At 39.2% G+C, this 12,534-nt stretch overlaps 3 protein-coding genes across 3 annotated transcripts; all 3 read left to right on the top strand.

Moving 5' to 3' along the window:
* Positions 1-2,152: 2,152 nt before the first annotated feature.
* RB195_017511 (uncharacterized protein) lies at positions 2,153-2,995 on the top strand (the record flags this gene model as incomplete). The annotated part of the gene is made up of 4 exons (XM_064184537.1): positions 2,153-2,210; positions 2,263-2,399; positions 2,705-2,769; positions 2,836-2,995. The coding sequence occupies 4 exons, from the start codon at positions 2,153-2,155 to the stop codon at positions 2,993-2,995; spliced, it is 420 nt and encodes a 139-aa protein (XP_064040418.1).
* Positions 2,996-10,084: 7,089 nt separating this feature from the next.
* Positions 10,085-10,327, top strand: RB195_017510 (uncharacterized protein; the record flags this gene model as incomplete). Its single annotated transcript, XM_064184536.1, has 1 exon — positions 10,085-10,327. The coding sequence occupies one exon, from the start codon at positions 10,085-10,087 to the stop codon at positions 10,325-10,327; it is 243 nt and encodes an 80-aa protein (XP_064040417.1).
* Positions 10,328-10,521: 194 nt separating this feature from the next.
* Positions 10,522-10,881, top strand: RB195_017509 (uncharacterized protein; the record flags this gene model as incomplete). The annotated part of the gene is made up of 1 exon (XM_064184535.1): positions 10,522-10,881. The coding sequence occupies one exon, from the start codon at positions 10,522-10,524 to the stop codon at positions 10,879-10,881; it is 360 nt and encodes a 119-aa protein (XP_064040416.1).
* Between the last annotated feature and the right edge of the window lie 1,653 nt (positions 10,882-12,534).

Below are 12,534 nucleotides of genomic sequence, written 5' to 3'. Positions count from 1 at the left end.
ATGACCTATTTACATAATCAGGATTTAAAATCAGGGGATATTCCTGATGTTTCACACAGAAGAAAGAGAAATGTTCACTCTTTTCTTGGTGTTTTCACCTCATCCTCGTACCATTTTCGCTTCATATGTGCTCGCATTTTTAAATTAGAACAATGCTAAAGTTTTCATCGGCTTCACACTTAACCGATTAGTAATCTATCACTCTTTAAGCCTCTTCCCCGCCTCCCCCAGTTTTTATAATTGAAATTAGATCAATATATATTTTCAATTGAAATGTGATTATTGAACTGACTTCGTTTCAAATCACAGAAAAACCCTAAAACAGTGAATTATGTGATTTTGAAATATTGCAACGATTTTACATGGAGATGTAAAGAAAGCATAGACAGTGATGAAAATCAACATGTATGTAACAAATTGCCCATTTCATGATGTGCTTACTTTCGTTTGTCTGCATTTGCTTTTTTGTTGTTGTTTTGAGGCTTCCTTTATTCCTTCCTTTCCAAATGTCCTCAGGTCCCAGCTTATTGAAGGAAAAACATGTTCCTCTATTTGTGTGCATTCAACAGTTAGGTTTTAATTTAGTTTAGTTTTTGGCATTTTCCTATGTCTTTCCTTCAATAAGGTAAGACCTGAGGATATTTGGAAAATACAATTTTCTTCTGATAAATATATAGAAAAATATAATATGCTAATGTAGGTATATATCTTCTTGTACAAAAAAAAGGTCTTGGTTAGGAACATTCAGTTTGTTTTCAATAAAAACATATAATTAAAACGTATTAGAAGTATATTCCCCGAGTAATCAAAAGAGAGGAAAATAGAAAGTAAACAAAGAGAAAATAAAAGGGAAAAACTAATAAACGATAAGTTGGTGTTTGAGTTAGGAGTTCTTTCTATGAAATTCATTCTTGAGAACAAAAGAGCAATAAAAGGCATCTGTATTTTTCTACGCTCATAACGTATATGTAGTAGTGAAGAAGACTCGAACAATTTCTATAACAGCAACTACTAAACTAAAAACAAGAACTAATGGAAATATTAAAAACAAAGTGAACTTGTTGGGTCGATTCTTTTCATTTATCTCAAAAAGACGGAATTCTTATGCATCGTGCTAATTTTCTCCGCTAATAAGTAGAAATCTTTAGCTCAGCTATTCACAGGATTCAGTTTTTATCGTAGATCCTGTTTCCCCTTTATATGTCATTATAAAAGGCATCGTTCACATAATCTTATAATATGTAATTCTTCGTTTTAGATAATTATGTTTTTCGGGGGAAAAAAAGCGTTGCTCTTTATGATAGTCGCTGAGAACATAGTACTTTTAATATACTTTTTGTCTATATATTCATTGAAATCAGAACACAGAGAAGAAAAGTTTGTTGGATTTCATTCAAATCCAGGACAACTGGGAAATCAGGTGCGAAAATCTTCTGCGAAACCAATTTTGTGCAAACTGCATTAAAATAGATTACAGTCAACAGTGATCATAATAATAATAATACACTTCAAAGATGTATTATTATTATTATGATCACTGTTGACTGTAATCTTCATCCTCTTATCTGATCAAAAGCCTTTGGATTAGCTTCGAAGGTGTTAAAATTTAAAAAAAGATTTCTTTACGGGTCTTTGGATGTCGTCTTCAGCTTTTCTCACGTTTTAGAGTGAGTAGCTATTAAATGCTCCAGCGAATGTGAAGATATCTCACTTTTGTTTCTACTGCCGGGCTTTGAAAGGGACGACGGGTTGTTCAGAAAAATCACAATCAACAAAGATTAAAGGCAGCATATCACGAATCTGAGGTGGTGCTGATTTCAGGTGGAGTATTTGTACACGGGATAGTGGATTATGGAGAGGGGTGCGATTCCGTCCGTTCCTTCCTAATTGCCGCAAAAAACGGTCCGGAAGATGCGTGCGTGCACAAGGCTGGCGCGCTCCAATCGAACTCGTTGCGAGAAATACTGCGCCGGAACGCTCGAAGCCGTATCTTCCGAGCCGTTTTCTACGGCAATTATTAAGAAATGGACGGAATCGCTCTCCTCTCAGTAATCTACGATCTTGTATACAAATACTCCAGAGGAAATCCGTACCACTCCAGATTCGTAGGGTGATGCTTTTAAGCAGCGCAGTTTGAGCGATTCCAGAGTTGATGAACGCTACAAACTTACAATTCAACACTAGACAAGACAAAGAGTTACAAAAATTAGGTTCGGAATTTTCTATTGTTGTATTTTTTTTAGCTATTCCATTTGTGCACAGGATATGGTATAGCAAAAAGGATGGGAAGGACACATTTCCTACTTTATGACACGCAGATGATGAACACCACTATGTTGTGGATAAAGAAAACTGTTCAAATATTCCCCAATTTAGAGCACTCATTTGTATTTGGTCCTGTAAGTTTTCTATCAATTTTAATCATTAGAAAAATCTATGTTGTTATTTCTGTTGTGTGTTTTCAATAGTGAGGAAATAGTGGACATATTCAGTTAACAAAATTACTAGAGAACAAAAATGAAACGGACTGCATCATCGAAAAAAAAACTCTTCCAGCTGTCTCTCAGCTAAATTTAAATCCTTTAATCCGAAAGCAAAAAAAAAACCTGTCCTGTCCTGGTAACATAACTTTTCTCTTCATTAATGAATCAACATACAGCGTTACCTCTGCACGACGAGAAATTTCTAAAGAAAATTTGTTTAGAAGGGAGCAAATATAACCAGTGTAAAGCTTACTAAATCATGTTGTGAATATGTTGATCCAATAAGGTTAGTTCTCTGAATTTTTCATAAGAACTCAATTAGCAAAATGTTTATAAGTGAATTACAATTTAGTTTTGTTAACTATACCGCGAAGTATCTGTTCTTCGATTTCCGCTATGGACGAAATCCACTGTATTTCACAGACTATTTGAATGAGATTCGAAAACTGCTGGAGTTTTCGTCGGATACCCGACGAGAAGGACAATACATCCTGGATACTCTCAAAATGTAATCATTCCATATTATTCATATCGTCTCTAATATTTACATGGATGTTGTTTTTTTTTTTAAATTCTGCACTAGTCGGTACTTCTATTCTATAATTTTATTAGAACAGAATAGAGCGCTTTTTAATTTGCAATGGTTTTTCTTTAAATTGCTCAAAACAGGTGTTGTATTTTAAGCCGTCGTGGGAAAATGTTGTGCGTTCACAGCAGGAGAACTGATTTTGTTGAGCATAAAATTGCTACGAAGCTCAACTACTTAGCAAAAGCCAGCATCCAGATAGCTCACAACACAGTATGTAAAATAATTTGTTCGCCAAAGGTGGAATCTAATGGAATCCTATTCCTAGCTCAGAGTGCTTTACGTTTTATGTTTTTTGGCGATGATCAACGTTTTATGAACGAGTTGGCGGACAGGATATCTGACGAATGTAGTTTTGAAAGAAGAGTGAGTTTTACTCGCCTTAAATGTTTCTGTGATAACGCTATTTTTAAATGTTAACATTTAAAAAAATGTATAATGAGTAGCAGAGGCGGAGTGCAGCCGGTAAGAGGTCCGACTGTTGCACGAGCGATCGATAATTCGGAACCGTCCCCAGTGCCAATCAAGCTTTTCATCATTCCGGGGTCAATAAATTGGTACCAGACTTGACTGCGAGGATAAAAGCGCTGAATTGGTACGTCGACTACACCCCGCTAGTTACTATAGCGCCGAACATCCGCGCATGAAACCGCAACGATTAGGAATTGTAGTTGAACTCGTTGGTGCATCCCAAGCGGATTGATACGTCAAAGACTTTTGTGCATTTATAATGAGTAGCAATATTTCACAAATACTGTGATAGTGTAATTTGGTTGCGCTCGGAGTTGGACCCTAGGTAGCTCCAGTGGAACTGCAGCGACGAACGAACTACGGATCGTAGCATGTGGACTCGAGGTGTCCTCGATGAAGGTGTGCAGCGAACTCCCTCCATAGTATTCGGGAAAGTCCCCAGACCTCTTCTCTTTTTGTTTTTAAAAAAGTCTTCACAATTTTTCCACATAAGATTGTATGAACGGAGCTATGTAGCTTAGTGGAGTTCTTTTCCACTGGATTTATCGTTAGCTTTGCGTTCTTAGGACGTCTAAGATGTTTATTTGTGAAGGTTTACCATCTACCAAGATGGCACAAAGAAAGAGGAAATTCTGAATGTAGTAATGGCAGTCCTGTGGAGTTGATTGGTTCACAATGTGCATTCTCTGTAAAGTCATTTTCACAAAAATGATGATAGTACGCCCGCTGCTCAACGGCTCAACTTTCGCGTAACGTTTACATGTTGGATCTTCACCTAGAGATACAGTAGAGTCAAAACGAGTTGCATAACGTGCTGCGCTTGAAGCGATGCGGTCGGACATACGCAATTGTAAAGTGCTTCATGTCATTTTGACCGTACTATACGTACAAATACTGTGGGGTATTCATCGGGTGGTTGTTTGATTTACATTCAATGTTGCTGCGTGTTTCTTGCAGATCGTTGTTGTGGCTGTGCTCCTTGCAATTCCTGATCTACGATTAGTAAATGGCACGTGCTTGTATACAGAAGGATGGCGATCCTACCTTTCTACTAACTTCTCTGCCGGCTGCCACTACCACATTCAAATTTTCCCCTTTCTCTGCATAACCGTGTACTTTCTGTCACATTTTTCTGGAAATGTACACGACTTTCTTTCGTGGTCGTAATCCCAAAGAAACAATTTATTCGGCAGTTCACATAATGCTCCTGACTCCTCAAAGACACCAGCTTCCAGGAACTGGATTTCTTTACCATTTTTTGTATGATCGTACGTAGTTAGCCTTTTTCTAGCACGGATTTTAGGATTTCACCTTGATTCCGACTACGATTCACGCTAATCATGCAGAATTACATCTAAAGAATGGGACGAAAGTAGATCCACAATAAACTACATAGGTAGCATCCTAGGAGCGAAACAAGGGATAAAGTTGACGGAAAACGACTCTAGACTATTCTGTCCATGCATTATTGTACGAAAGAAATGCAGAAAAACTGCAAAAAACGAAGAAGAAAAGGTCCAGGGAGTTTACCGCTTACTATAGCGGGAGCTCAGGGCACACATTCGTTGAGGACGCACTTCTTCGTTATCCATTTTATCATCCGTTCTGTGATTTTTATTTTTTTATTATTTTTACAAAAGCTTTTTCTAGCGAAAGTTTCAATAGTCTTACATTTTAAGACTATGTACATCTCGAATTACACATACGGAGTGGATTTGTACATCTCATCTCGGATATGTGATGTATTTTTCATAAGTGCTGCCACGTCAACTTTCGGATGGTGGTTAGCGTTTTTTGCACGCGATCAAAGCAATGTCTTTTATGTTCCTGATTCAAGATCGCGTGAAGAAGAGATGGCAAAAAAGGAGATGTTCTTGTAAGGATTTCATGTTCACAGAAAACTGAAATGTTTGTATTTACTGCACCACCGCACTTTGGAGGTGTGCATAATCACACTACTTCCTCTTCGAGCAAAAAATTAGATTGAAATTCAAAGAAAAATAAAAACAATTAATTAAGAAAATGGTGGCGGCCGTACATGGAAGATCAGCACGTATAATGTTATTAGCTTCTTGGTAATGATGGGTTTCAACTTCTCTTAGATGGATACGGATCATGCTGAAGTTTCACTGTATGTACTGCATGTTAAGAGGATATTAGAGGATTTTTTCTTCTTACTTCATCTAATTTTCTTGATAAGTTCGTGGAATGTGACTTGGGGAATTTTCTGCCATACTCTTCCAGTTGTCCTGTATAGATCACCATATTCAAAGAGCACACCTAATTCATGTCTGTCCGCGTGCTTATCTCTGACTCGTTTAGACCTTTCCTTATCGTTTGTTTCGTTTCGTTTTGCTACTAGTGTATAATGGAAGAAACTGGCGCGCATTCCCAGAAGCATCAAAAATTCCCTTTGCCCTTTATAGTATTAGTATTTTTACTATCTTAGTCATTCTTACAATAGTATTAGAATTTGCTCGCCGATCGTAATTTTCCATATAAAAAGTAGTATATTTCATGCTTGAATTGAGCAGAGTGCTTCTGTGATGGAAAAGTTGAGATACTCTTTTGGACCTGATTTGTGATCACCCGCGTTGCAGACTACATATATGTAAATACAATGTTAGAAGTTTTATTTCAGCTTGATTTTGTGGTTAAACCCATCTTGCTAGTAAACAATAAACATCAATTATTTTATGTCGACTAGCTCTCTTTTTCGAAATCGGTATTCAGTTTGGATTCTTCTTATTCTTCTTCCGAGGTAACATTATCCGAGCCCAATAAAGTTGTAAGAAGAGAAAGATATTATTTTCACATTTCCTGACCTCAGATAATAACCTTATTGTTTTCTACATGAATTGTAGCTGTTCAGTAAAAGATTTATTGATGAAAATCACAAAAACCACTCGTTTACAATAAATAGGAATTCTCTACAAGAAATTTGTGGGATTTTCACCGCAAAAATCACTACCTCAACTATCAGAAGTGTGAATGGGAACTTATATACTGTTTGAACAGATCCTTCGGGAATTTCGAGTTCCTGTAGGAAGCTCAACGGTAAACTTCGAGATGTTTGACAGATTAGGATGATTCTTTACCATTCGTATGGTAAGAAGACCGAAAGCGATCCTAACCTCTGCTAACACGTATGGAAGAGGTAAAGTAACATTGAGAGTCCGTTTGTTTGAAAACGAAAGATATTCCAAACGTCTAAGGCAAGAAAGTAGACTTGAAGGATTACTATAGTCCGATCAAAACGACAAATGATATCAGATGGAGCTCGGTGCAGTTGCTTAAAGGCATCACCTCACGAATCTGGAGTGCCACGGATTTCCGGTGGAGTATTTGTATACGGGGTCGTAAATTTTGGGGAGGAGGGTAATTCCGTTCATTTCTTCCTGATTGCCGTAGAAAACGGCCCTGAAGATACAGCTTCAAGCGTTCCAGCGCACTATTTTCTACAAGGAGTTCGATTGAAGCGCGCCAGCCCTGTGCGATTTTGCATCTTCCGGGCCGTTTTTTGCGGCAATTAGGAAGGGATTTACGGAACCACACCCGTATCCATAATCTGCGTATACGAATACTCCACTTGAAATCCGTACCACCTCAGATTCGTGGGATGATGCCTTTGAGCGGGTGCACTCGAAGCGGCGTGGAGAAGGTACGGGGTTGGGATCCAAGTGGAATCATCGCGAACCATCCGCGCAGTGATGAGTGGTAGTAAGAAGGATCCTCCCTCGATCCCAACCACTACATTCCTCCGCATAAAACGCAACAGCTAACGCAAGTGCACCAAGCTTCATGTCGTTTTGACCTCTCAGATGTATAGATAACCTACTTAGATGTAATCACTCAACTTCGACCAGATCCGGATATACGACAAAGAGAGAAGAGATATATCTCAAATCGTAGGCGAATCATCGCAGCACATTCGTGGAAGAAGTATCTTTGCAGTGCGTCATACACTCAGAATAACAGTCATAATTAACAACCAGTGAGTATCAGTTCAGTTCGACAGTTTACTTCAGTTGAGGTCATTTGCCTGGACGCGCGGGTCCTCTCATCGTCCTCTTGATTTTACTCGAATAGACCGCATTGAAAAGTTTGTTGATTTTCGTCCGCTCTCTCGTGCGGAGCGTTGTAAAGTGGCTCGTAGGAAATTTCGTACTGAAAGGCCGTTTTCTACGTCGTTTCTCAAGACAATTGGCAGAGCTGACCAACTAGAACTCTATGTTGAGGCACAGAGACCTCAAAATCGTCAAATTCGTGATATACTGTTTCTAACTGGTGTAATTCGTGAAAACACCCAAATTACATTACACATTCCATTACTAACTACGGTTTAATTACGTATCGCAGATAATGATGAGATAATCTTTACAAAAAAAAAAACAATTTCCTCAGAGTCAGCTATGTTAATGTAAACCATTTCACTACTCCACCAATATCCTATTTCAATCACCATGTTAAAAACTAGCAGAAACTATGGAACTTCTTATTGTTGAAATGGACGCAAACGATCAGAATATTTTCTGGCATCAAATTAAAAAAAAACAAACAAACAAATTAGCAACTGGAGAGTCCTACCTGTGAATGAGAGGTCACCATGTAGTCTCTAATGTACTGAAATCAAAAATCTTAACAAATGTTGGCAAGAAACTGGATGATAATCGACATTGATGCCCATCCTTGACGTTGACTCTTATTTCGTTCCGACTTTGCATCCATTTCAACAATAAGAAACAAGAAAAATGTGCAAAAAAATACGAGTAAAATACGAGGGGAACGGAATTTATTGCTGACAGAGTGATTGCGGACATCGTTTATTTTTGCTGAGTCATTCGTGATCCCAAAATGTTGACCGATATATATTTTTTTCGTTTTCGAATTTGTTATTTCTCTTAAGTGATTCCTCGTGAATTGCCCGGCTGGGAATGGTTTCTTGCTTACCATAGACTCTCCTTATGTTTGCTTATGGTACGCTATGGAAGCTCCTACCTTATAACAGCTAATTCAGCCCATGCGACCCTCCGAGCGTATACTACGGTGTTAACCTCAAGGGATGGCTGTAAGCGATTAGAAGTGATCGAAGTGTTGTTGCCCTCCGCTCGTATTTACGGCTTACTGCTGGCTGTCGACTGTTTTGCATTGTTGTTCTCGGCTCTTCAATGAATGGATTCATCGCGAAGTGCAAAAGATTTGGACAGACGCCTATATACTTCTTAGAAACAAATAAAGAAGTGAAATTTTCAGACTCTCCACATTCACGTAGAGTTGAGGTGTTCTGTTCAAAATTTTCGTACAATAATTTGCGATAGTTTGCAGATCCGTCTCAATTTTTGAAAAAGGAAAGAATAGATTTGTCTCTAAATAAAGTTAGAAAAATCAGAAGAATCTAATCTTTTTGTTTCAGTTGTATAAATAAAAAAAAAGAAAAAATAGAGGCTCGTGTTGATATGGAGATAGATATAGTGACGTACAAAAAGTTCTAGCCAATCTAGCAGTGGTGTGTGAAGACTGTTTTTTGTGAGCCGTACAACTGTTCTTTCATCCCACTTGTTTCTAATTTTATAAGGGCGCTGCCATCGAGAGAAAATTGTCCCAGTCAAATAAGTAACTTGCTTTCTCTATCGCGTTATAGAGAACCGATTTAATAAGTACTCCATTGACAAGAAACATCGGAAAGAGACTTGTAGATTTGCAAAGCGACCTTAACCCGAAGTCGAACTACTTTGATAAATAGCAAACGGAATGAAACGAACACAATGACGAGTAACTTCGTTTCAAAGACATGTGGTGCGATAGATTTCTACCGAAACAACCTTGGAGAAAAATCTTGAATAAGTCAAGGACGAGGATTTTGTATATTATCCCCAGCTTCATTTAAATATATGAAGCTGGGCATTATATATATATATGTGTATATATATATGTATATATATATATATATATATATATATATATATATATATATATATATATATATATATATGAAGAAGAGCGGACCTATAGGAATTTGTAACGCACAATGTTTCCCCCTACTTCTCTACATTCAGATATTTTAAAACTTCTAAGATCTCCTGCGTAGAATACAGCTTTGTGAGAGAAGACCAAAATTTTGTAACAAGTTCTATGTTGTAATGAGTTATTTAATTTGAAGATGGACCTGAATTTCAGGGAAATAAGGGGAGAGGAGAAGGGACATGTCATTCCAGAGGTCCTCTCTTCCGAAGTGTGACATGCCATCATGTCGTGGAAAAATCTTTCTTCACTCGGTTCTGTCTGAATCAAGCCTGAACATCCGAAGAAAAAATCATCCGAAAAAACATTCCCCCAGTCCTCATCAACACAATGTCGGGAGTCTTCATTCGTTTCTGCCGGAATCCAAGGTTCCTAAGCAATGGAATACCAGCAAAAACGCGCTGTTGTATGAAAAGGGAGACCCACATGACATCGACAACAGTCGCACAAACTGCTTCTGCTCTGTCTGTCATCTGCAAACTTTTCGCAAGAGTAATCATAAACAGGATAGAAAGAACGTTAGATGAAGGGCGGCCATGTGAGCAAGCAGAGTTTCGAAAAGGATTCAATACGATTGGCCAAATACACTGTTTCAAAACTCATAGAAGTAGAGTCGCTAGAGTACAAGATGACGATGTGTCTCACTTTCATCAACTTAAAGGAGGACTTCGCTAAGTCGATTTCATCCAAAATATTCAGCGTCACTCTCGAGAACGCGATGCGAGGATCGGAATGGGATTACATGGGAGTGAAAGTTGACGGCTGACATTTACACCGTTTTCGTTTCGCTTATGACGCTCTTATAATATCAAGCATCAATCAGGCGGAACGGATGCTGGCCGAATTTGATGGAACGTGTGAAAAGATTAGTCTTCAGCTGAACCTAGACAGGACGATGCTTATGAGGAACGGATGGGTTTCTGATCCCTCACTCACGCTCAACGGAACGAATATATCCGAATGCTTCGATTATGTACATCTAGGTCGGGAAATCAACATGATGAACGATCTGACCTCCGAGCTAGGCAGAATGAAACGACCGCCTTGAAGAGCATTCAAGAGCATCGAGAATGTAATGAAGAGGGCGAAGAACATCCAGTTCCGTGCTCACCTAATCAACACCACATTCTTTCTGCTTTGACCTACGCTTCAGAAACGTGGGCGTTTTGCAAGAAGGAGAACAATGCGATAAACGTCATAGAACTGGGAATTGAAAGGGGAGTTAGGAGTATCCCGCTTTACGCAAGTAAAAGAGGGGACTTCTACTTCACCGATCGAAGATCAGAGATGCTGCCGCATACGCAAGGAAAGCAAAATTAGGTGGGCCGGATACGTGATGCGTTTCAACTACAATTGTTAGACCAGAGCATTTGGATTCCTTCAACATCCACTCGACCCAGCGAAACGCACCGCAGGAAGACCGCCGACCCCATGGTCAAACCTCTTTACGAAATCCTTCGAAGAAAATTACGACACTCTCGAGTCCCTCGCGAGAAAAGATGCCACTGAGCAACATTTGCACGCGATCTGGACGCATTGCTGCTATATGCATTGACAACGGTACCTCGCGTAGATTTCACTTATTTTTTCTTAGTGGCTTCGTGGGAACGATAGCACTAACTAGCAATGAATTACACTGTTACTTTGGCAACACAGAAAACCTTCTTTACAAATTCTACTCAATTTAGTGGGGAAAGAAACGCAAGTGGTCTGTGAATCACTTTCGGCAATTCTCCAAAGTAGTTTAGGTAGCACTAGGTCACGGCAGGGATCCTTCGACTCAACATTTATAGAAAATGCATTTGATCTCGCTTGTTCTTCAGCGATTTCACAAAATCGCACAATTCGATCTCAGAGATTCGATCTTTGGCTGGGACTTTTCTGTTTAGATGATAACGCCTCATTTACAGTCTCGACTTCACCAAACACCTGCCGTGAGTAGTGTTATGACAGTGATGATTTGGACCAAAGGTTTTGGAAAGACGGTTACAATACTTATTCAAGTAAAGTGCAGTAGAAAGAGCGAAGGAGTTTGAAAGAGCGTAGGAGGACAAAAACCCGAAGGAAGGGTATACTCTGTTGAGACAGTATAGGGGCAAGATGAAGGGGCGTTTCTGTCAATACGGCCAACGGCGTTGTTGTCTGAGAGGCAACCTTACCCATCTGAAGTGAACATCTGACTACAAGCATCTGCTGCAGCTGAATTCGCGCACTTGCAACGACCGACATACCGAGGCCAGCGAAGAACCACCGAATGAGTCGGAGGTTCTAATCTCTACCCAAGAATGAAAAATGGAAAATCTGGGGGAGTTGGCGCAGGGATGCTAAAATCATTTTCTCCTTCTGGGATTCATGAACTGATGAAACTCATCTGTTTAATATGGATTCATGAAAAGATGTCTGATTCGCCAAGACTTACCATCGAAATTCCCCTCCACAAGAAGTTATCCATAGAGGACCCTAGAAAGTAGCGAAAAATCTCTTTGCTATGTGTAATGTACAAGGTTTTGGATCGTCCTGGATCAACAAACCGAACATTGAGTAAAAACCACCTTCGACAAACAAGCCAGCAATTTACCAGGTGTTTATCGTGAGGAGAGTGAAATCGAAGTCTGGTAGCAGTTCACGCTGCAGCATTCCCTTGGGAACCCAGCAATAACACAGAAAAATCTTCTTTCCGTGTAATCCTCCCTTCAACTCTTTTGGAGGTAGTTCCCTACATGAGAAGCAACGTTTCCAAGGTGTATGATCAAAATACAACACCCGACACTCAACTTTCATCTCCTGTAATGATTTCGCGGAGGAAGTCCTGCCTGTGTGTACTTAGTACCACTTCTCTGGAAAAAAAAGCTGATTTGGTGCATCGGTTAGTGTTTGAAAAGTGCGTACACATCTAAAAAACGCATGATTAACGGGACCTGTAGGTGTCCGTTTAGTTATACATGTGTAAATCTCAGGAAATCTTGGAATCTT

Source organism: Necator americanus, chromosome II (genome assembly GCF_031761385.1).
Source record: "Necator americanus strain Aroian chromosome II, whole genome shotgun sequence".
NCBI lineage: Eukaryota > Metazoa > Nematoda > Chromadorea > Rhabditida > Ancylostomatidae > Necator > Necator americanus.
This window is presented reverse-complemented; position numbering and strand designations above follow the sequence as displayed.